The sequence below is a fragment of the Gracilinanus agilis genome, chromosome 1 (genome assembly GCF_016433145.1).
Source record: "Gracilinanus agilis isolate LMUSP501 chromosome 1, AgileGrace, whole genome shotgun sequence".
NCBI lineage: Eukaryota > Metazoa > Chordata > Mammalia > Didelphimorphia > Didelphidae > Gracilinanus > Gracilinanus agilis.
In genome coordinates this window covers 579,494,224-579,520,183 of record NC_058130.1, presented here as the reverse complement: position 1 = coordinate 579,520,183, position 25,960 = coordinate 579,494,224, and the positions used below count along the sequence as shown (strand labels likewise).

Genomic DNA, 25,960 nt, shown 5'->3' with positions numbered 1-25,960 from the left:
ACTCAAGAGCTGGAAGGACTCTAGGGCTGATCTAGTTCAACCACCTCTTTTTAGAGATGAGAAATCAGTCATAGAGAGGTGAAGTGACTTGCCCAACATCATACAAATAGTAAGAGGAAGAGCCAGGATTTAAAAACATGCCACATCCAATGACTCCAAACTCAGTCCTCTTTCTACCATACTTTGCTCTCTCCCCATTCCAAAAAAAATAAAATAAAATAAAATAAAATAAAATAAAATAAAATAAAATAAAATAAAATAGAGGGTTCTGCATCTAGTCAAGTAGGTATTTAATAAATGTTTGTTGAAATGGAACAAATCTGTTGCGAAGTCATCAAAGGGTCATTTTGAATTTTGGAACAGTTGTCCTTTTGTCCCGAGTCCTCCAAAACTAATCAAAGGGAAGAAATGTTTCTCATTTAGGAACTCCTCCCCGTAACCCTGCATTTCTCCATCTCCCAACAAAAGGTTTTAAAAATCCTTTAAAAAGGTTAAAAAAAAAAAAAAAAACCAAATATCATACCATATGAATGACCATTTCAAAAAGAATCTAACTTTTCCTAGGGCCAACACTACTTGTACTTAAGCACCTTTACAACTGGACCATGTTCCCAAGAGCCTATTCTTTGATTGTTGCTGTTTGTCCTTCATTTTCTAAGAGGACCAGTGACATCAAGAAGGGAGATCTTGACTTGCCTGTGAATTGGATTTAAGTGAGACAGAGTTGCACAAAGTCTTATGGAGTATTCAGGGAGAGCTAGCCCCTCTGGCACGAGTGTTTGCAAGATCTTTTTCACAGCTGCTCATGTGGACTTCAGAGTCCACTCGTCACCTGGCTCTCACCGGTGGCTCTAAGAAGCTGTAGTATGCACTGGTATGCTCTGGTCACAGGAAGCAAGAACTTACAGAATGGTCTCTCATGGCAGGACAGCCTTACTAACTGCTCAGCTTTCAAAGGTGCCAGGACTAGAACTCTGAGACTAAACTGGGCACTGGAAAAATTTAATTCATCCTTTTCATAACTTTCTTTCAGATCATCAGTCAGGTTGGGGCTGTACCTTGGTGTCAAACAGGAATTTTTCCACTTGGCTACTATTTTGATATTCTTCTACATTCAAATCAATCGCTTCATACATCTTCTTTTCCTCTTCTGAAAGAGGAGCCACATTATCGTAGATTCCAGGGATCAGGATGTGACCTGAAGAATCTACCAGGCTGCCTAAAAAAGAATACACCGAGAAGAAAGACAATTCAGTTCAACAGTCATATATTAAGTAACTACTATGTGTAGGAGGCAGTTAAGGGACTCAGTGCTGGGTGAAGTTAGGAAGAATTGAGCTCAAATTCTGCCTCAGATACTAGCTATGTGAAGCTAGGCAAGTCACTTAACCTCGGTTTGCCTTAATCCACTGGAAATGCAAATGGCAGACCGCTTCAGTATCTTTGCCAAGAGAATCCCACAGACAGAACCGGTGTGCTCTGCTTCTTAAGGTCGTGAAAAGTTGGACACTACTGAACAACAACGTTTGTAGGATGGCAGTGCTGGACACGAGGAATACAAAGACAAAAATAAAAGAATCTCTGCCTTCAGGGAGTTCACATTCTGTTGGGCAAAAGAACAAACCATATAAAAATAGCCGGAAGAAGAGGGAGTCAAACTATTGGGAAGATTAGGAAAGACCAGAGCTGAGCTTTGAAGGAAGCTGGGGGTTCTGGGAGGCAGAAGTGAGAAAGGAAAACTTTCTAGGCATCAGGGATAATCGAAAGTTCAAGGTTGTGTCTATTTATCACAGATCAGAGTTGGTTCAGGGCATGACCTAGTTTATCATTTATTTTATTTTTTAGATTTATTTTTTAGAAAAATTTTCCATGCTTACATGATTCATGTTCTTTCCCTCCCCCCTAAGCCTACCTCCTCCCCATAGCCAACGTGTAATTCCACTGGGTTTTACATGTATCATCGATCAAGACCTATTTCCGTATTACCTAGTTTATCATTTAAACAATCATTATAATGAGTACTGTTCACCATAGCTAGGTCTATCATGCAACAGCATAGATGGATAGATAGATAAACAGGCAGATAGATAGGCAGAAAGATAGAGAGATATACATAAATATTTATACACACCTTCACACATGCTATTCAGGCATTTTTTCAGTCGTGTCTGACTCTTCATGACTCCATTTGGAGTTTTCTTGGCAAAGATACTAGAGAGGTTTGCCCTTTCCTTCTCCAGTTCAATTTACAAAGGAAGAAACTGAGGCAAACAGGGTTAAGCGACTTGCCTACGGTTACCCAGCCAATAAAATGTCTGAGGTCAAAATTGAATTCTTGAACATGAGTCTTCTTGATTCCAGGCCTGGCACTCTATCCACTATGCCACCTTGCTGATATATGTGTACATGTAAATATATATGTATATAATAAATACATAGTATCTGAACATATAGATGTAGTTATATATTTGTCAAAACCACCCAAATGAGATGAACTCTTCCATAGACCAGTTATTATATGGACCCAGTTTAAATTATATTCCTTTGAATTGAAATGATCAGATTATTCAATTTAATGATAAAAACAAACATGTTGCACTATCACAAACTAAATCACACATAACTTGTAAATGTCACCTGGCACCTATCATTTTTTTTTTGTAAGTATAAGTGCTTTGATCAAGAATCTTTGATTCAAACTGAATTACCTTTTAGCAATCTGAGGCAGGAGGATAATGATAATTAGTGAGATATTTATCCACAGTAGATAAACATAATTAGGTTTCTGATCTTCCTTTCAAATTTTATTTTATTATTAGGGATGGAAAACTGAATTTGTCTGATAGACACATAAGAATATTTTGCCATTTATCTCTTAAGAGTTTAGGTTTTTGCTCACTTAAACATAGCACTGGTAAATGTGTATTCAACCTCCCTACCTTCTTTGCAGAGGTGGAAGACTAGGCATGGGGACTATCACAAGTACTGCCAGACATGGTTGGTTGTTGGTTGATTTTACTGAACTACTTTTTTCTCTCTTATATTTAAATTGATGGCTTACTGTTTAGGGAAAGGGCAGGAAGGAATACAAACACAGTAATGTATAAAATGTTAATAAAAAGTAAAATGTTAAATAAGTGTATATGTGAGGAATGATATAACCAAGTAGTAAATTTAGAGGAAAGTGATGGAAAAAAGTTTTCCAATCTATTCATTTGGGAAATTCAGACTCACTTTCATTTGTGTCTAGTCAGTAAAAGGAATATTCATAAAGTCAAGACCCCTTGTGAATACAAACATAATATTAAAATTTTTAAATAAATGTCAGAGGAAGGAAAAATTACTTGCTATATCTTAGAATCTTAACAACCATGAAGCAGGAAACTGAATTACAGAAACTGAAAGTCAGAAGACACCTTAGAAGTTATCTGATCTAATTTCAAAAGTGATCATGGCTATGATAATGTAATTTTGTAGTAATTTCTAAGTAATTTTGGACAAATCAATTAACCTCACTAAGACTCAGTTCTTTTATCTTTAAAACGGGGAGGAGATGGGAGATTGGGTCAGATTATCTTTAAGGCACCTTCCTGCTCTAAATCTATGAACCTATGAACACATTCAGCCCACTTCCATTCACCTACCGAATGGCTGTACAGTTAGAGTGAATAAATTTATTTGGTGCTCTGAAGTCTAAATTCAGACAAGCTAAGGAGTCACAAAAAGGTAGCCTCATCTATAGTGGTCTTTATTTATTTATTTAAAACCCTTTCCTTCCATCTTGGAATCTATACTACGTATTGGTTCCAAGGCAGAAGAAGAGAGGTAAGGGTTAGGCAATGGGGGTCAAGTGACTTGCCCAGGGTCTCACAGCCGGGAAGTGTCTGAGGCTAGATCTGAACCTAGGACCTCCCATTTCTAGGCCTGGCTCTCAATCTACTGAGCCACCCAGCTGCCCCCTATAATGGTTTTTATTCAAAAAAGCAAACTTCAAAAGTAGAGTTTACTAACAATTAGTCTCTATCTACATATACCAACATAGAGAAGAGGTCTAAAAATTGCCTGTCCATTCAGATAATTTCAATAAAATGGAAAAAAAAAAACCCACCACTTCTGTATTTGAATTATCAGAATTGACTGTTAATGGTTAAAATAACAAGAAGAACGACAACAACAAAATGCCAGATTATTTTCCAAATTTCCCTTTTCACATTGGGGTTGGTAGGTAATGTCTCAGTGGTGAAAGCTATATAACTCTTTCCTTGGCTTTAAAAAAAAGAGAGAGAGGAGAGGATATTGGGAGTAACGAATGACCAAAAGATTAAAATACAGCTGGAGCTAAAATAAAAGTACTCTCAGCAGGATGTAAGAGGTATATGAAATGGAAATGAGCTGGGATATTTTCCCTGTGACTTGAGCAGGTATTGTTAGACATGGCTATAATGGTGGACATAAATTTAGTTGTCCTTAGCAAATTAGGATGTGATGTAAGAGGAAATGGCTCTTCATACACTCACTCTACTTCACCAGCAAAATTGCTCCAGCCTCAAACCTCACACTGTATTTTAAAATCACTCATTAATTCTGTTCCCACAGGGTGTAAAGAAACCTTCCCAGCTGCGAGAACAGGACTAGTGCCATTGAATACACCCTGCCAGAAGAGAAATATTATTTGCTCATTTTCCTTTTCCTTTTAATTAACTCACAGAGAAATTTGATTAGAGAGAGCTATTGAGTATTTCTCAGTAAATTCTGCTTTAACTGAAAGACCATCACTAAGGATGGGTAATGGGAAAACATTGATATATACTCTATTCAGAAATCATTCTGTTTTACATATCCTATTTTCAGTAGTTCTCTGCCCTAGTTCTTTAGTATTGAGTGAATTTGCATGAAAACAGGATGCTTAAGAGTTCATTTTCTCCCACTGCTCATTTTCCACTTGAAAACATAATCCCCTGTACGTGATATAATTTCTACAGCAACCGTCACATCCAAGAGGATCATAACCTCAGGAAATGAATGGTAGGTTGATAGTACTGCCTTTTCAAACTGCATATAATAAATGTAATTCTTAATCCTTAATAGTCTTCTTTGGAATTTTAACAGCTTAAATAATATCCAATATTTGATACTTATAAAAATACCCTTGCTCAATTCTCCCTTCTGCTACATTGCCTCCGGAGGACCATGCAGGGTGCAGAACACCTCTACAAAAGAAGCATCATTGTTAGAAAGCTGAAAGAGAACCTAGAAGTCACCTGAATATATCTAACCCTTTCATTTTGAATTTGTGGAAACTGAGGCACAGAAATTAAATGGCAGAAATGGCCAGAATCATAACCAAGATTGGAAAAACCGATTCTTTGTCACAAGCTGCTAAATTTGAGAGGGCACTGACAACATTTGCAGTGTTTTGTGTGTGTGTGTGTGTGTGTGTGTGTGTGTGTGTGTGTGTGTGTGTGTGTGTGTTTTGCAGATGAGAAACAACTGAACAAGGTAACAATAATTATTAGCTAAAATAAGAAGTCACCAGATGATTAGTATTTCCTCCCAGCAGTGGCCACGCCTCAGGTGAGATCCTCCAAGTCCTAGGGCTCTGTCCACTCCTGCTGGCAGCTGGCACATATTGTACCTTTTTGGCCCCCAAACAAAAATTGCTAGTTACATCTCTGTGCATCTCCCAAACTGATGAGGGGAAAAGCATGGTGGAGTTAGAGAGCCTGCTTCTACTTGACTTTCCATATCTCTATTGCCTTCTTTGTCTTTCTGCTTTAACTGAATGACCATCACTAAGGACATTTTAAATATGCATAACCGGCCATCAAATTCTGGCTCTTAAATCAGTCGTGAGCGGTCTCTCCACAACATCCCACTCCTCCCCATGGGGCAGAAAGAATTATGATTGTGACTTGATAAATGCTACATTTCGGAATGTCGTGGCCATATATGTGTGAGTATATGTACAAAGCATACACAAATTTTACAAACAGCAACATTCAGAAATCACTCAATTTGTTATGAATTTCTCACTTGATTTGTTCTGAAAATTAAAGAAAGTAAAACAATGTGCTTTTTATATTCCATTCATGGACCCCAAACCGGCATTCCTTAGCAATGCTCTATGCATTTTGCTGGACTAAATGAAATTCTATGCTTGATTTAAGCCACACATTCTAAAAAAGAAATCATGTGCTGCAATCATGCTTGGGGGAAAAATTGAAATGTACTACTAATGATTTGATGATGCAGTGTTCTTAGAGAAGGGAAAATTGGTTCAGATAAAATGGAAAATGAACCCTTTTTTTAAAATGTTGAGCTCCATATTTTCTGAATTCGGCTGGAAACTATTTAAATACTTGGGAAGAAAATCACTCATTTCTCTGTGAAACTGAAAAGTGCAGGGAATTTTGTCAGAGAGTCAGATTTCAAAGGAATTAAAAGGCTGCCATAAGATAATAATAAGAAAAAATAATGGCTCGCATTTTCAGAGCACTTTATAGTTTACATACACATTATCTAATTGGACAATTACATAGCATTTCTATAAAACAAACAGGGAAGGTATTGTTATTATTATTATCATCATTATTATTATCATCATTATTCTCTTTCCCATATTATGGAAAGGAAAACTTGCCTGAGATTGAACAACTAATAAGGGTTGGTACTAACCCTTCAACTCAGGCCTTGTGATTCAAGATAACCTTTCGTGATTGAATGCAGTATGGGATGGAGAAAAGGACATGAGTGGCACAGTGGATAGAGCATTGGAACTAGAGCCAGGAAGATCTAAGTTCAAATGTGGCCTCAAACTCTTACTAGCTATGTAGCCCTGGGTAAGTCACTTAACCTTGTTTGTTTTGGCTTTCTTTTATTTTTTATTTTTAAATTTTTTATAAAATGAGCTAGAGAAGGAAATGGCAAACCATTTCAGTATCTTTGCCAAGAAAACCCCAAATGGGGTGACAAAGATTCAGATATGACTGAGCAACAACAAAGCAGTGGGCATGGGTTTGGAACCTTGTTGTTCCACTTACTGCCTACTGAAATGAGCAGTTCACTTGATGCTTTTTCCTTCACACTCACATCTCTGGATCTCATATGAGAGGAACATTCGATTCACATTGCAGGGGTTGGGGGGGGGGAGCAGTACCATAACTAAAGATTAATTTGTGCTTCCAAAGGAAATCTATAAAAATGTCAAAGCATTGATACCAGGCTCCTAAAAGCCACATTAACACTACGCCTGGAGTAAGGTGTTGCAAGGAACTCATTAGAGCCCCTGGGAAGTTTGGTGATACCCAAAAAACAAACCTGAAAAACATCCTCCATATCACCATTGTAGCCCCTTTCACGGAGAGCGAGCTAGGAGGAGTCATATGGATTAGCAGTAGTGCTATCTTCTGCGTTTTAGTCATCACAATTCTGTTCAGGCTGCAGATGTAGGGACCAGAATCTTAGGAAATTCTGCTTCTTGTGTCTTTGGTATCACTATAATGGCAAAATTGTCCGATCGGATCGGGAGTGCCTATATTAGAGAAACTAATGATCGGCTGCTACATATTATAGTGGAAAGAATACTAGAATTGGAGTCAGGAGATCTGGGTTTAAGTCTTAATTCTGCTCCTTCAGAGAATCACAGAATTTGGGAGTTGAAAGGGACCTTGGCAGCCAGCTAGTTCCACAAAACCTGAGAGGGAAGCCACTCTCTGTGGAGAACCCATCATCTCCTGAGACGGCCTCTTCTATTTCTGGACAGCTCTGATTGTTAGGAATTTTTCCCCTGACATCAAGCCTAGATTTGTTACTTCCTTTCTTTCTTTTTTTTTAATTTGTTTATCCATTCCCCCAATTGATGGGCTTCCCCTCAATTTCCAATTCTTTGTGGCCACAAAGAGAGCTGCTATAAATACTTTGGAGCATATGAGATCTTTTTCTTTTTCCCTGATCTCTTTGGGAAACAGACCATTGCTAAGGGTATATGCAGTTTTATAATTTCCTGGATGTAATTACAAATTGCTTTCTAAAATGGTTGGATCAGTTCACAATTCCACCAACAATACATCAATGTCCTTGTTTTTCCACATTTCTTTCCAAATTTGTCATTTTAGCCAATCTGATGAGTGAAAGACCACATCTCAGAATTGTTTTGGTTTGCATTTCTCTAATCAATAGTGACTTAGAGTATTTTTTTCGTGTATCTATATTTGGCTTTGATTTCTTCATCTGAAAATTATTTGTTCATATCTTTTGCCTATTTATCAGTCAGGGAATGATTCTTATTCTTATAAATTTGACAAAGTTCTCTATATATTTTAGATATGAGTTCTCTATCTGAAACGCTATTTATAAAATTTTTCTTTAATTTTTCTGCTTTCCTTCTAATCTTGGCAACATTTTATTTGTACAAAACCTTTTCAACTTAATGTACTCAAAATTATCCATTTTATATTTCACAGTGCTCATTATCTTTTTTTTGACTCAAATTCTTCTCCTATCCATGAATCTAGTAGGGAATATGTTCCCTGTTCTTATTTGCTTATAATATCTCCTTTTATGCCTAGATCATATATCCATTTTGATCTTATCTTAGTGAATGGTATAAGATAATGGTTTATACCAAGATTATGCCATACTACTCTACAGATTTATCACTTTCAATTTCTATTCAAAGCTTCTGGTTCTGGCCTTTGGAACCAAACAATAAGTCTAATCCTTCCTCCACAAGGTGACCTTTGAACTTCTTGAAAATAACTATCATGTATTCTTCCCTTCCTTACCCTTAGTCTGCTCCTCTCTAAGTTAAGATATCCTCAGTTTTTTTTTTAAACCAATCTTCTTGGACTCAAGGACTTTAACCACCTATGCTACCCTCCTTTATGCTCTCTACCTGATCAATGTATTTCTAAACTATGGTATCCAGAACTGAATATAATGTCCCAGGTCTGACTATGCCAAAGTACAGAAGGACCATCATTTCCTTATTCTTAGAAGCTGCATCTTTCTGAATGTAGCCAGACTTTTTTTGGCTGCTATACCACACTGCTGAGTCCTATGGATTTTGCCTTCCATTGACCTTTGTATCTTTTTTCAGAGCAGCTGTTAATCTCCCCCATTCTCTATTTGTGAAAATGATTGTTTGAACCCAAGTGTAAGGCAATGACTTTATCCCTACTGAATGCCATCATATTAATTCCAGTCCAATGCTTGACTGTCAAGATCTTTTTAGATCCTGACCCTGACATCCAGTGTGTTAGCTATTTCTTCAAGCTTTATGTCATCTGTAGATTTGACGAGAAAGCTATCTATGTCTTTATCCAAATCAATGTTAATGGTCTAGGGCCAAGATAGGTGCCTAAAGAATTCTACTGGAAATATTCTGCCAAGTTGACTGAACTGTTAAAGAGTACTGAATCTGGCCATTCAACCAGTTCTGAATCCATCTAACTACACTACGACAATCAACTAGTCCATATCTTTCCATCTTCTCCATAATATTAGCATGAAATACTTTTATCAAATGCTTTACTAAAAAACCTAGGCAAGCTGTCTCTGGAGCATTCACCTGATCTACCAATTTGGTACACCTGTCAAGAAAAGGAAATAAGCTTAGTCTGACATCACCTATTCTTGATGAAGCTACGCCTGCTCTTAAATTTATAAATGTTCTCTAGCCATGTTTTTAATGATGTGTTCTAGAATTTTTCCAGGAATTAAGGTGAAGGTCACAGGCTTATGGTTTTTAGACTGTTTTCTTCCTTTTTTAAAAAAATTAGGATATTTTCCTCTTCAGCCTTTGGTACCCTACAACTTACAACCTGCATGACCTTAGGCAGATCTCTTTATATCTTGGTTTTCTATAAAAATGAAGGGTTCATATTAGATATAAAAAGAACTTTCCAATTCTAAGTCAATGATTCTCTTGGTCTTTTGGATCTTCTGATGCCCATTCTATGTCCATCCAAAAAGTCTGACCTATAATAGTTACCAACTTTTTTTTTTAGAGAACACAAGGTTAGCAGAAGAGGGGTCTGGGAGAAAAGGAGGTTAGAGTTGATTAAAGTCTGAGTGAAATAATTGAGGTTATTTAGCCTGACTATATGTGTGGGAGGTTTAAGGTCCATGTCTTCTCTTGTCTCTCATCTATTCTGCCTTCCTTCAAAATTGTATAGGTTGTGGGATCATCCAGTACTCAGAAGTTCAAATCAAACTGAATTTTAGATAATTTATTTATGCCTAAATGATAATAAATGAAATGAAATAAAACATTACCAAGAAGGGATACCAAATCAGCCATGGGTTCATTGAGAATGCCACCAAAAGTTCCTGAATGAAAATCTTGATCTCTGCATTTCACCTGAAAGAAAAGAGACAAGTGATTTAATGTTTTTTTTTTGTTTGTTTGTTTTTCACTGCTTTAACACTACTTTTCCATTTTAAAAAAATAGGGCTTAAGCAACAACACTGATATGAGTACTTATGTTCTGAAGTTGTATCCTTCTTTTTGACCTTACTGACTACTCTCCTTTTTATAACCAAACACTTTGAATAAACTGTACTCAATGCCTCCATTTCTTCATCATTTGCTCTTTTTTTCAGTTCCTTACAATCTTGACTCCACCATTGGTATAGAGCAGTGATTCCCAAAGTGGGTGCCACCACCCCCTTGTGGGTGCTACAGCAATCCAGGAGAGCAGTGATGGCCACAGGTGCATTTGGGGGCAGTGAATAACTGTAAGGGAGCAGTGATAGTATATGACAGGGGGCGCTGAGTAATATTTTTTCTGGAAAGGGGGTGGTAGGCCAAAAAAGTTTGGGAACCACTGGTATAGAGGAAAGAACACTGGATTTGGGATCTGAATATCTGAGTTCCATCACTGTCATTTATTGGCTTTGTGATAGTTCTTCCTTCTGTGAATTCACTATTCCTTTTAGTAGCACTAGTATTCATCTAGTCTTCCATGTTTGAAACCTTGATATTGTCCAAATACCAATGATCTTCTTCTTGTCCTTTAAAACCCAATCAGTTAATCAATCCAGTTGAGTGATTCTACCATTGCAGCATGTATTTGTGGGAAGCCAATAAGAGAATAGATAAAAATCTGAGACCCCTCTTTTGACACCTCTTATGATCCATACCTTTTCTTATTGGAAAAACATTATAGACTTATTGAAAAGCTTTGAGTCCTTAGCAGACCAGCAACTACTGAGTTAAAAATTTCTCTCCTTGATAATTAAGAAGCCCGAACCCTAACAAACATTACTTAGATAAGACTGGAGCCTTTAGTCTGGACTTTATTTGACCAGGTGCACACCTATAATCCAAGAAGACAGGATTCAATTAGTGAACATCTCCATAAAATATTTCTGCTCCCAGAATTATCCCCTACTAATTGGTGGTTGGAATTTGGCCATTGTCCTTGTACCTTTACCTTTACTTTTTAGACTTTAATGGGTTGTGTATGATTTGTTACCCCTTCACAGCTGTGACTCTTTCTTTGTGTTCTTTGTTTGAATCCAGTATAAAATAAAGTCCAAATCCCATTGCGTTAGAGCAACATGGGTTAACCACTAGTCTGGTTGTTCTCAGTTTCTTTTTCCTGTCTTAACAATCCGATGCCCCAAATGCCACTCAGAACCCCTACCTACCATATAGGAGCTGGCTCTCTATATGTATTAAATCCATTTCTTCCTCTATTTCTTCTGCCTGCCATGCCAGTCCAGCTTCCCATTATCACCTGGCTGAAGTATTCTAACAGCTTCCCAGCTAATTCTCCAACTTCCATTCTTCCTCACCTCTGATCCATCTTCCACAGTGATTCCAGAAAGGCCAGATAGTGGCCTTTACTTAAGACTCTACAAAGGTATTAATTGAATTATTGAAAAGGTATTAAATGAAGTTCAGTTTCTGTAGCTTGGTATTCATGGTCATTCCATAAACAGGGTGCCCTTAAACATCTTTATAGCCTTATGTCATAATACTCTCCTCCACAAAGTCTATATTCCAGACAAATTGAATTACTTGCCATCTTTTGGGCATACTCTACCACTTTTCCACTTCTGGGTCTTTGCTGATGCTGTTCCCTATGTCAAGAATGTGCCTCCTTCCCAATTTGACCTCCTGTTAATTTCTACCATTCATCTCTTAGAGCCCAATTTAAATCCTCCCTCATTCTTTAGTCAGCAACAATATTTTCCTGCTGAAACACTATCCAGGACTTTGCTTTTCCACATTACAAATTATTTTATATTATAGTTGTTTGGATATGTGTTATATTCCATACTAGCTGTAAGCTTCATGGGAACAAGTATAGTGTTTTATCAGAATGTCAAAACACCTCCTGTGCTTTACACAGGGTAGAGGTTTAATAGATGTTTGTTGAATAGTAATCCTACAGACTCGTTCTTTTAATTTTTCTTGGATCCATTCTTTCCTCTACATTCCTTTTGCCATCACTTCATGTCTATATTACTTTAAGCTCTTAATTGGTCTTTTTCTGCTTCAATTCACTCTTCACAACATTGCCTGATTAGTCTTTTTTAAAGGACACTTTCATAAGGTCCATCCCCTTTCCCAACAACTTTCTTTTTGTCTGGACAGATATAATCCCTGATATGGAGCTTACCGTTTAGTAACAACCTAAAACAATTATTTTCTCTGATAAACCCCATCCAACAGTTATTCTGAATTCTTTGAATATTTGTGTGGCTATGCTGTACCTTTGCTCATCCTTAATCAAACCTTTTCTTCAGATTACCCTTGGGCTTTCCTGGAGGAAGTCAGAAAAGATGTTTCTATTTCCATATATCAGAATATCTTGGGAAATGACCTTTTAGAACATGTAGTTGTTTAAAGTAATCAACCAGAAAGTGTTAAGAAGAGATATAATTGATTAATTGTGGTTGGAGAGATAAAGTAACTTGCCCAAAGTCATACAGCAGGTTAGTGAATAAAGAGAAGAGTGTTAGGGTTGAACTCCAGGGACCTCTAGAGGACCTAATGATTGAGCCCCAAAAGGACAAATCTTTACTGTCTATCTGGTATTAAAATACTCTGGGAAAATTTCTATTTAGTTGGGAAGGATCTTAAATCATTCCTCTGACTCAGATGGTCAGTACAGTGTTCTTTTGATGGTGGTGGTGTTTAATGTTTTATTGATGCTTTTTTTGTCTTTTATAACACTATCACTTCTCAATAATTGCTCTATTGTCCCCATCCCGTAGAACTCTTCCCTGAAACAAGGAAAGAGAAAAGCAAATCAAACCATGACTGTAGTGGCATAAGATAGTTCATGCAATATCCTTACCTATAGACCATAAACTTTTTTTTTAATCCTTACCTTCTGTCTTAGAATCCATATTAAGTATCAGTTCCAAAGCAGAAGAGCAATAAGGGCTAGGCATTGGGAGTTAAGTAACATGCCCAGGATCACAAAGCTAAGAAGTGTCTGAGGTCAGATTTGAACCCAGGACCTCCTATCTCTAGGCCTGTCTCTCTAGTTGCCCCAGTCCATAAACTCTTTACAGAGAAGTGATAGTCAAATTAAAGAACATTTATGAAGCACTTGCTCTGTGCCAGTCACTGGGCTAAGGACTAAGGATACCAAAAAAAGGATTATAAAACCTCAACAAAAACCCTTGGTCTATGCCAGTGATTCCCAAACTTTTTTGGCCTACTGCCCCCTTTCCAGAAAAAATATTATTTAGTGCCCCTGGAAATTAATTTTTAAAAATTTTAATAGTAACTAATAGGAAAGATAAATGCACCTATGGTCATCACCACTCTCCTGGATCACTGCAGCACCCACCAGGGGGCAGTGGCGCACACTTTGGGAATCACTGGTCTATGCTCTCAAGAAGCTCACAGTTTAATGGAGGAAAAAGCATGCAAACAAATATGTACAAATAAGATATACACTAAATAAGCTGCGAACAACCACTAGAGGGAAGGCACTGTTTTCTAAGTTACTGAAATGGTTGTTCTCTTCATTGGAAAGCCCTGTTGCCTACTGCACCTCACCACCAAGACTTCCTTGGCATTCTGCCAGAAGGCAATCAGGCAAATTGAATGAAAGTTTCTGATTTTTTCTTAAAGAATATAGGAATTTTTTTTAATTCCAAGAGAAAATAATGAGTTCTGATTATGTTTCATGCATCTTAATTAATGATATGAGAACCAGATTTATCCAACGGATTCAGTATTTGGCAATGTAGAGCAACACTTTCTTTTTCAGCATGAAGAACCTCAGTTACTTCCATAATCAGTGGTGTGATGCTAGTGAAATGGAAGTCATTAACATCACTGCTTAGGAAATAATGCCCTCAGGCTGTGGTTTAGCATAATTCAGACTTTTTTTAAAAAGTCTTAACTTCTATCTTAGTATTCATTTCAAGAAAGAAGAGTAGTAAGGGCTAAGTCAGTGATGGGTGAACTTTTTAAAGAGGGGGCCAAAGGAAAGGAAATGCTCATCTGTCAGTCTGCTTCTAAGGCAACTTTTTCAAAGTTTCATTGTATTGTATCCTACTCATTGCATTCAGATTAGGAATAATGTCAAGCCACCAGATAGAACATTTCAGGGGGCTCACATCTGGCCTGCAGGCCGTAGTTTGCCCATCACTGGACTAAGTAATTGAGGTTAAATGACTTGCCCAGGATTACACAGCTAGGAAATGTCTGAGGCCATATTTGAACCTACTCCTCTCAACTCCAGGCCTGGTGCTCTAACCACTGTGCTGCCTCACTGCCCCTTAATTTAAAATCTGCAAAATTCCCTGGGAATGATGATGTCTGGGACAATGGATGTTTTCCACAGCAATGCATTTGGGGAAGTGGTGTTATGTATCCACACTAATGACTTCATATTTTGTTTTTATATATATTTGTGTGTGTTTGTTTTTCTTCATCATTCATCAAGGGGGGCTCTTTCCTTTTTTAATATATATGCGTGCCTAGTGCCTACATGATATTCGTAGTAAATACCTGAAAAATGTTTGTTGAAATTAAATTTTTACAACCACAATTAGTAAAATAGCAGAGTACCTTAGATCTTTCTGAGATCAGATATATCTATATCTATATATATACACATATGTGTGTATATGAATATATGGTTTGGGTAAGACTTAGTTAAATATTTGTGTATTCCCTTGGAGTAGTAATTCGATTCTAATTGGGTCATTCAATCAGTACTTCCTTGTGGGGTTAGTGCTTTGATAACTATACTTGCCCGAGAGTAGAAGTATCCGTTTGGTTTCCTTTCACCTTGTACTAACCACATATTTCTCACTCAACTTTCTGGAAGTTTTTCATTACCTCCACAGTGAAATATATATTTCCTCGGGTTCCATAGGTGAGTGCAGGCTTTGTCCTGCTGATCCACAGGTTGTCTGAGATGACGATGTAGTCAACACTAGAGAAGAAACGCTCTTTTTCTCTTCTGATAAGCTCATCTAATGAAATGGAACCTGCTTCTTCCATTCCTTCAATGATAAATTTGACATTCACTGGGATATCCTGAATTTAAAAAAACAAAACATTTAAATAACGAATTACATACATACTCAACTCTTCCAAAGTCAGGAATTGCTCATCTCATGCTACTCTGTTAAATGTTTTAATTTTTTTAAATTAAATTAAAATTAAAAAAAATGTCACCCAAATCAACGATTTCATTGGTATGAGAACTCTAGGTAAGAAAATTCCCTCTATCAATGCAGATGGGTATTTTGTTTATTTGAAATGTTTACAAAGAAGAGCCTTCTTGACTCCAGGCCCAGCATTCTATCCATCATGCTACTGAATGACCCTTCAATTTGGGGATAATCAGATTCAATGTGCATATAATATTTTTGATATCTTATTCTCACAAATGTTATTCATCTTATAGCGCGTTTCCTTTATTATAGGGACACAAAGTTAAATCTTGTTGGATGTCAAATAGCATGGTGCATTACAGTAGCTTAATGCTTTTGATATTGGTGATGAAGGATCCTATTCACTCACTCTTTATTACTTTATCACTTTACCACATCCTATATCTGTAGGCCACTGTGCTAGAAACAGGGGAAGTTACAAACTTCAAGCTCAGACAGGGGCTTAAGGAGCTAGCTCACAGTCCCTTTGGGGAAGGAGGTGCAAGCAGAGATAAGGATAATACTGTATATGACACACACACACATATATAGACACACACAGAGAACATATAACATTTAAAGATATGTGCATTAAGACATTGCAGAACTTAGCGGTCTATGAGATCTGACCACTTTGGGGATTCTTTTCATGTATGGATTGGACTTGCTGTCTGAGGTCTCTTAAAATGATCAAATTCTATGCTATTATCCAAGAGTATTATGGAGTTGGTAGCACTGGAGCTGGGCTTCAAAGGAAAGATAAGAATGAACAAGGCATAAGGAGAATCTGGGCCCAGGGAGTAGGGCGAGCAATGTTTGGAGAGCATATGATGACAGAAAATATATGTTTGCTCCTAGAATAGTAAAGGGAGATTCATCAAGGTCAGAAATAGTTCCACTGTGTTCTCTCAGAATAATGACATTTTTTCCTCCTTCTAAAAGGAAAGGCTCAATCCTGGGTCAGTCCATTTTTAAGACAATATCCCCTTTCTTTCCTGACTCAATTCTGGGCTTTGTCATTTTTATTTTTTCTTTCTCTCTCTGTTGTAACAAACCAACAATAGCGACAAAAATTCCAACATATTCAGAACCATAAGCCAACATATCTTCCTTCAGAAGATTTTTCTCCTGTTCGAGCCTTAAGATAATTTCTATTTCAAGTATGTTACTTTTCAACTATCATTTTAATCTTTTAAATTTTCTCAAAGGACTTTGATCTTATAGGGAAAAATGGAACTTGACTTTTTCTCTAGTTAACGTTTGAGCATGGAAGAATGCTTTTTAAAATTTTACATGTTTCCCCCCATTTTCACCTTTGATCTTTTGGTATCTTTATAACTTATAACTTCAGGTCTTTGTGAGCCTCATGAGGAAATAATAAGGTCCAGGCCCTTTCCCAGAGCAGAGAGCTTTGGGCTAATGTAAATGTAGAAAGAGAAACAGAAAGCAAGTATAAGTTTAGTATAGGAGAATCACACTAATTAGTACTAATGATGAGAAGAAATAGTGTAGACTAGTTAATTTTTAAAAAAGGGAAAAATGAGGGTTGTATCAGAAAATAAGTTAACTTTATTCATTTAGAGAAGGGCAGTGTAGTTAAAATGATTTATAAAACTGTATCCCATTGTATTTTTATATGTTTCTGCAAATCTTTTGAAAGTTCTGAAATCTTAGTGATATGAGAGCTCACTATAGCAGCACTTGGTTAATAAGTAATTGCTGGGAAATTGTTGGCACTCACCAAGCTTTTTTTGGCAATCAAGGTTTGTGAGATTTGAGAATTCACAGGGCTTTTTACATGAAAGCATTTTCAATGTACATACAAAAGGATATTCAGACTGTTAAAAATCTGAAGTGCTCTCTGTATGTTTCCTTTATGATTTACAATGTGGGCTGGCATCAGTGAAGTTCAGATATTTTTAAATGTTCATAGTTAGTACTTCTAGGTTTTATATAAAACAATAATCCTGTCATTCAAAAAGGACAAAATGCCAGACATTCTAGACCAGAATAGATCTACAAGTATAAGTGTTCGTGGTTGTTTGACAAATTTACTGTGAGTTGAATATGGGTCCAGTGGTCAAAGGTTATGTTCTGGCCATGGAAAACTGAATTACATGGTGGTTCTCAGGCTCACTGCAGGGATGCTAGAGTATGGGGGACCTGTGGGGGATGAGTCCAGAGTACTGGAGAGGATAGGGAGGACATAATCCCTCTCCCACTGTTAGGATGACCCTGAGTGTTTTAATTAATTCTGGAAGAGTCCTGGCAGTATGGACTCCATTGGAACCCCTCACAGGAGCTGGAATTGTCTATGTTCTTAGGGGTCTTCCTAGGCTTCAGATCCAGTTAACTTGGGGTTGTCATCAACAGCAATGGAAGTCAATTTCCTCATTTGTAAAATGAAGGCTCTGAACTAGATGGAGAACCCTTTTAAAACAACTGTTAATTCCTCAGAATAGGGAACTTCTAGGGGGAAACTCTCTCTAATAATAAAAGCTAGAACCATTTCTGCAACTTACAGTCTTGGTGAGTTGCCCAGGGCATAATTGTAAAAAAGTATTAATGAAAACAGCTAATTCTGACTGTGTCTACTATGTGCCAGGCACTGTGCTAAATGACTTACAGTTATTATCTCATTTGATCCTCACAACAACCTTAGGAGATAGATACTATTATCTCCATTTTACAGATTAAAAAATTATGGCAGAGATTAAATGATTTACCCAGAGTCATATAGCTAGTAAATATCTGGAATTGACTGATGAATTCCTGACTCAGGCCCAAGACTACCCACTGCACTACCTAGCAGCCTCATGTCACATATCCTATATGTAGTAAAGGCAGGAATTGAAGCCAGAGCTTGTCTGAGCTTGGACATCAAGGTTGCCTTGGTTCCAATTCTTATCTTCCATTAATTTATGTGAACCAGAGTGGAGAGAAAGGCAAATATTGGGCCATGAAAAAAAAAAAAAGTTAAACTGAAGCAGCAGATACCAATAAACTTTGACTTTTCTTGATCTAATTTACTCTTAATGGCATAAGAGTATGCATAAATGGCATAATGTTTATAGATTTTAAATGGCCATTTCTGCTAAAGTCTGTGTAATTAGAATCCGTTACCATAAAAAAACCTATGATTACTAGCACCCCACTCTCTTCCTGTCTTTTCATGCTGATGTAGACAGGATATAAATTCTGTGGAATTCCATCTCTCACTCCTTTATCTTACTGTCTCAGCTTTAGTGGAGCAGGCTTTTTTGAGGAGTTAGAGAAACTTAGTCATGTGGTTCTATTTTGTTAGTTAATAAACTCTATATAATACTTATGGCAACCACAGAAGTGGAGTTTAGAACCCTTAATTCTCTCTGAGTAGAATAGTTTGAAAAGAAACCACATTTCTCCTGCTGCTTCCAATCCTGCCTCCCTCCCTAACTGCCAGGGTGATCAAGCCATTTCTGTTGCTGATCCTCCTCCTGTTGCTAACTGCTGAGTGGTCCCAGCTGAGCCAGCCACTCTCTAAATAAATTGAGAAAGTATAAATCCCTCTTTCCCTTTCATTGCCAACACCTGAGTGCTTGCTCAATGCTTGTTTTGTAAGCCTGGGTGTGTTTCTCTTAGGCAATAATTAGCCTCCTAAAGGGCTTTTTCCTGAGGAGATGCTTCTACTCTCTTAACTCCCTGTCCACATGGCAAGGGAAGCAAGCTGCTTCCTGGCATTTTTACCCCTTGGGGGAGGGGAAGAAAGGTTACTCTTCCAAAGTATAGACAGGAAGTAGAATTTCAAGCATGGCCCGGTTTCCTGCCTATCTCAAACAGCTCCCAGTTTTAGGATGTTTTTTCTTCCTATTATTCCTGGGTGCACTGGGTGTGATTAGCTTGAATAATCCTGAGATTCAGGGGAGAAATTTATCTCCCTACAGCCCCTTGCCATTCTGGACTGCCCGGTCTCCACACTATGCTCTGTGTGGAATTCTCCCTCACTATGGGAGATCCCAGAGGTGTGACCAAAGTAATCTAGATGGATAATGATACTGGGAAGGGGAAGGAACTTTAAAGAGTCAGGAGGTGAAGTTTTTAAGTCTTTTCAGATTCTATTGTTTTACGGAAGTCTCTGTATCAGAAATGGAAAAAGGAACTCTTGAATTCAGTTCCTGTATCTTGTCACATATATTGTATTTTCTGGTTGTTTGTTTTAAGATTTTATTTTGTTTGTTAAGTTCTCTTTGTGCAGGTATAGGCCATGAGTCTGGGAAAACTCTGAAAGATTTCCTGGAGAGAGAAGGGAGAGGGGAGACCAAGACAGGAGAGGAAATTCTATCCCTTCATGGTCACCAAAAATTGTAGAAGTGAAAATAAATAAATACTCCTAGCGTTTTAAATATATATAATTTAATAATAAACAAAAAGAGGAGAAAAAGTAAAGGAAAAAGATTCTTTCAGTAAAGTGAGCAAAGAAAAGAAAGCCAAAAAGCTCACACCTGCAGCACTTTACCAAAGCAAAGAACAAGCTCCCCAAAAAAGAGCCCCTGAGCATGGGTCTCAGCCAAATTTATCTCCCAAGCCTCTGTAAGTCAAATGAGGACATACTTAAAAGAATACTGGGAATGTAGCTCAGGTGTGGCAAATTTTCCACCTGCACATGTTACACTCTATCATTTTAAGGTACTGTGTTTTGACAATTAGCTATATGTGCTATTACATTGTCTTTATTTGTACCTCTCCATATGACTGGACTGGAGAAAATACCATTGTAAAAGTACATTTGACTTGTTTGTAACAAGAGGTAAGGGTCCATTTAATAGCTGAAATGAAGAGCTATAGCACTATTATAATCCCCACCTCCACATTAATAAAAATGTAATGGATGAGACATATAAAGACATGCTATATACGGCTGTTACAGTTTTATCTGGGAGATTGGAAGGTTTTTCTAAGGAGGCGTGACACCTCTGGATGGCTCTTGAGAAGGGAGCATTACCCAGGTAGCCTAGTGGCTTCTAGATGGCTTTTTCTATTTATAACTCTTCAGCTTACTCTACCACCAGAATGATTTAGATTCTTGGTGACATTTTAGACCCAAAAGATTTTCTTAAATTAGCTACTATACTACTGTTTTTTAAAAAAGGCATTTTCTTAGTGAAAATTAATGTATCCTGGGTTGATCTGTGTGTTTTTCAATACTCTTCTCAGGGGGGAATTGTATAATTGTCATAAAATTCTAGTTTTATAAAAATTTTTCTTGTTTGAAAGTAATTTTAGGACAAGAAACTTGCTACCTCCCAGAAACCAGGAAGTGAACTGCTTGGAGAAGGTGTCATGGAGATGCCTGCAGAAACCTCACATTGAACTGAAAGATACAGAATGAACTTTGGGATATAGTGAAATTGAACTGTGGGGAGTTGAATGCATTTGTTTTGAATGTACACTTTTATGCCAAAGGGGACTGTCCCCTAATTGGCTTTTTGTCAATGAGCCTAGCAATCACTGGCTTTGTTCTCTTTCCCTTTTATCCTCAAATTGTTGCAATATTATGTTTACATGATTCACTGGGGAGACTAGTCTCCCAAAAGATCTCAGGAGGGATTGTGTAATTAGAATCTGTTACCCTAAAAAAACTATGATTCCAGCACCCCACTTTCTTCCTGTTGTTACGTGCTGATGTAGACAGGATATAAATTCTGTGGGGTTCCATCTCTTCCTCTCTTGTCTTCCTGTCACAGCTTTGGTAGAGCAGGCTTTTTGAGCAAATAGAAAAACTTAGTTGTGTGGTTCTATTTTGTTAGATAATAAACTTTATAAAATATAATACTTGAAGTATTGGATATTAATTTAAATCCTACAAGTCACAATCACCATTAATTATTATATTATAATTATATGTATAATAATATATAATTTTATATATTTATAACTATAATATATAATATAAAGACATGAACTATAATTTTTGTGCCTTATTATTTTTTTATCCCTTTATGAAAGATAGTATGCTACAGTAGAAGCATGCTTTGGGTTTATGTTCTGGTTCTTATCAGACCATTTAATCTCTCTGGGTCTGTTTCCTCATCAGTGAAAGAAAGGGTTGGATTAAATAATCTCTAAGGTCCCTTAAAGTCCTAAAACTATGATGCTATGATCCCACAGGCATTAAGCAAATTGAGGACAAAGGTCTTATCTGATCTAAACTTTCTCTCCTTCAACACTTAGCAGAATCTTCATTGAATTTCTTAGACTTGATTGCCAAAGACTGAAATACTGTATATAATCTAAAGTCATGGAGTCAGCCTCAGAAGAGCCATCTTTATGTTGGGAGGAATTAGTAGATGGCAATGTAGTAATATAATATTTTTTTAGAGATTAAAATACACTGGATTATCTTCCATTAAATTTCTCCTTTGATGCCTTATTGTGGTATGGAGGTACTGACCCTGGGTTCTTGAAGGCTATGACACTGCAAAACAGGTTCTGATGTGTGCTACCAAGTTGGGAAGGCAAATACAATTCACATATGATGTGATTTAAAGACCAGTCTAGTCAGGCTCAGAAAGATTCATTGCCAAGGTATGGCAATTACCAAATGGTTAATTTTTCAGGCATAGCATTTCTCAAAGATTGTCTGCTAAACTCTCATGAGGTCAAGAGTAAATGTATAGCAATGCCATCTTAGGGCCTTTAAATACCAAATACCATCCACCCCAACCCTTGTAAAATAAGGATCACTAATAATGTTCCCTAATGGCCTGAAATTGTAAATATGCCCATAGAGACATATTTCCGCATATATGTATTCATACAGGTATTAAAAGGATTTTCTTAATCTCTCCCTCTGTCTAGCTTAAGAGAGGAGAGAGCAGGGTTTTTCAGTGGATCAGAGAACAGTGAGCCAGAGCTGAAGATTCTGTTACCAAAGAGACCAGGACACTGAGGAAAGGACCCCAAATGGGATTTTAACAATGAAGCTGATTACACTAAATTGTGTCAGGCTAGGAAGTCAGTAATCAAAGCTATGAGAGTATGTTCTAACAGACCGGATACCTGGACAAAGTTTGACAAACTCAGACAAGAGATAGGTGAAAATCCTTCCCAGCTCATGGACAGACTTATATAGGTGAAAATCCTTCCTAGCTCATGGAAAGACTTATAGAACTGGGAGGAAGATATATAGACCTAGATTTGACCAGAGAAAGGGATGTTAGACAATTGAGAAGACTGTGAAAAATTGTTGCAGGGTGGACAAGGACTATTTCAAAATCAGCTGTCCTAACTGGCCAAATATGGATCTTGATGAATTAAGGATATATACATATGAATATATATATATATATATATATATATATAAAAATATAATGGGCATGAAAGGAAAGATGATGATGATGATGGTGATTTAGTGGAGGCGTTAAGAAAGGAGATAAAAGTATTAAAGGGAAAACTTGAAAAAAGAGATACAAATTATAGTTATGGCCCCTTTGCGAGAATCTGTTAAAGGGATTTTTCTTAATCTCTCCCTCTGTCTAGTTTAAGAGGGGAGAGAGTAGAGTTTTGAAGTGAATCAGAGAACTGACAGGTCCAGTGAGTAGTGAGCCAGAGCTGAAGATTCCGTTACCAAGGAGACCAGGACACTGAGGAGAGGAAGGAGGAATGACTTTCTGGAAGGAAGGTGGTAAAACGGCAGTTGGTCAGTGAGGAGATAAAGGAAGCAACCTCTGAGGGAAGGGTGCTTTTTGCCTCTAGGATCTCTAGAGAGCAGGAGATCTGGCTCTCAGGCAAGGGGCTGCTGGCAGTTGGCTAGTGACAGTTGGCTATCTATTGTTTTAGGGAGTTAATATTTTACTGATAGAGTAGCATAGATTAGGCCTGGTGTGCCAGGCAGAAGAACCTGTCCTGAGAAGATAGTTAGAGATAATATTAGGAAATTTTAGGTAGTTAATAGGAATTATTTATTAGTGAGACTTAGTTTAGGTAGATTTATAGGATATAAGATTAATAATCTTTTTTCTCTTTTCTATCTTTTAAATTAAACAAAATCTTTATTAAACTATTCTCACTTTGTCAAAGTCCTACATTTAACCCTTACACAGGTTTATAAATACATTCATATGTGTACATAAATATGCAATTATATGTGCACATATATATTCTGAAGATGAATAAAAGACAATCCAACCTAAGTAGTTTCACAGGTAAGTGTGACTTTATTTGTAAAAATCCTTCCCTTCTGTCTTGGAATCAATAGTAAATATTGATTGACTCCAGTACAGAAAAGGGTTAAGGTCTAGACAATTGGGGTTAAATGACTTATGCAAGGTCACATAGCTAGGAAGTCTCTGAAGTCAAATCTGAACCCAGGAACTCCATGGCTCTCAATCCACTGAGCCACCTAGCTGCCCCCTAAGTGTGACTTTTAAAAAATTTCTTCTTCAACTTAGCTTTATCAATTTAGGGATACTTTCAGTTATCCATGATAACCAAGTGTGTTATTATTTCCATTAGGTTAATGGCCATTTTCTACTCACAGTTATCCTTTAAAATTCAAAACCATAGCCCATTGGTGACATACTTGGTTTAGAGCTTTGAAGGCAGCCACTGCATTAATCCAAGCTAAAACAGGTCCTTTATTGTCTGTTGTTCCCCGTCCATAAAGTTTTCCTTCGAGTGGGAAAGAAAATAAAGGTCAGAAACAGTGCTTAAACTTCCATCAAGTTTAAGAAGTTCAAAACAAATTTAACATGATGAATAATTATATTAATACATTTGCATTCTGGCCTTGCAAATCTTGTTCTGAAATTGCAAAGCACCATTTCATAAGCACAAATTTCATAGTCACCCAATGGTGTCTACTGTAAGACAAAGTACATCTCAATAGCTTAGTAACAGGTTGATCCCTTGACCATTGCTCATTGGAAAATATCTACATAGTTGCCAGTAAATGTCATATAATTGATCTGTTCTTTTTACATTTAGGTGGAGTATTAATGAAAAATGTCCATGTCCTTTTTGATGGTTTGTTATACTGTAATTTGTTTTTTTCTTCTCTCTTCATAAAATGTGAATTTGGGGTTCAGTATTTTTAAGCAGGAAAAGATTTTTACCATTAAATTGAGAAATCATCTTTCTGCTGATTTAACTCATCTAGCAATTTAAGAGCTCATAGTCTCCCTGCAAATGAAAGAAAATCAGCAGTACTAAATCAAATGATATGACAAGGGGAAAGAATGAGCTGAAGGTAAAACAACATTTTTATTCATTTGGTTTGCTAAAATATCACAGAAAGACAAGTCATCAATAAAACTTATTTTATATATGTGAAGGCTTAAAAAACAAAGATTCCTTGTGGGGAGGGGATGGAACCCTATCATCTTTTGTAAATTCTTGGGGAAAGTCAAATACTTCTCATTTTTAATGAGTTATAAAGTTTAAGAGGCAACATGGAGGATGGAGCCTTGGATTTGGATACAGGAAGATCTGCGTTCATGTCCTGCCCTCTGGTATATAGAGGCTGTGTGACCGAATAAGTCACAATTTATCAGTGCTCTGCCAGTGTTGTTCAGTTGTTTCAGTCATGTTGGACACTTTGTGACAGTTTTCTTGGTAAAGATAATGGAGTAGTTTGCCATTTCTTTCCCCAGCTCATTTTACAGATGAGGAAAATGAGGCACACTTGCCCAGGGTCACATAGCAAGTAAGTACCTGAGACTTTGAACTCAGATCTTTCTGAACTCCTGGCTTACTATTCTATCTACTGAACTACCTAGTTGTTCCTCGGATTTCTAGACAACTGTAAAACTACATACTGCAGAGGTGATGTCCTAAATTGATAGAGTTGTCAGTTGGGGGTTGCCTATAATAATGGGAAAAAATCCAATTCCTATCCCTATATAAATTTAATATTAAGCATCAATATAACTAATTAATCCTGTTTTGCAACTATTTGTATTTAAATAAATGAATTTCGATGCATACAATGTGATCATTTTTCAGTCACTCCTTTTATAATTTCCACAGGGTTTCATTCATTCTTGTCCATTCTTCCCATTCCCTTTTGTGGTCACAGTGTGTTTTTTGTTCTTCTGGATCTGATATTTTTCATTATTTCCAAAGGTTTTTGCATATTTCTTTATATTCCTTATACTTTTAAATCTGAATTTTCTTATAACATTCTATCACATTATTGTAACACAATTTATTTAACTCTTCCTGTATTACTTACTCCTTCTCTTCTTCCTTTCCTCCCTTCCTCCTTTCTTCCTCCTTTCTTTTCTTCCTTCTTTTCTTCCTTCCTTCTCTTCTTTACTTTCTTCCTTTTTTCCTTCCTTCCTTCCTT

At 37.0% G+C, this 25,960-nt stretch overlaps 1 protein-coding gene across 1 annotated transcript in view; it reads right to left on the bottom strand.

The window, feature by feature from the left end:
* The window catches only part of CNDP1 (carnosine dipeptidase 1), a 50,120-nt gene that overhangs the window by 13,816 nt on the left and 10,344 nt on the right, over positions 1–25,960 (bottom strand). The window contains exons 4-7 of the mRNA XM_044658103.1: positions 24,197–24,285; positions 15,317–15,517; positions 10,276–10,360; positions 1,059–1,219 (exon numbers count right to left, since the gene is read on the bottom strand). Of these exons, the coding sequence (XP_044514038.1) occupies positions 1,059–1,219; positions 10,276–10,360; positions 15,317–15,517; positions 24,197–24,285 (536 nt within the window). The remainder of the gene's footprint in view (positions 1–1,058; positions 1,220–10,275; positions 10,361–15,316; positions 15,518–24,196; positions 24,286–25,960) is intronic.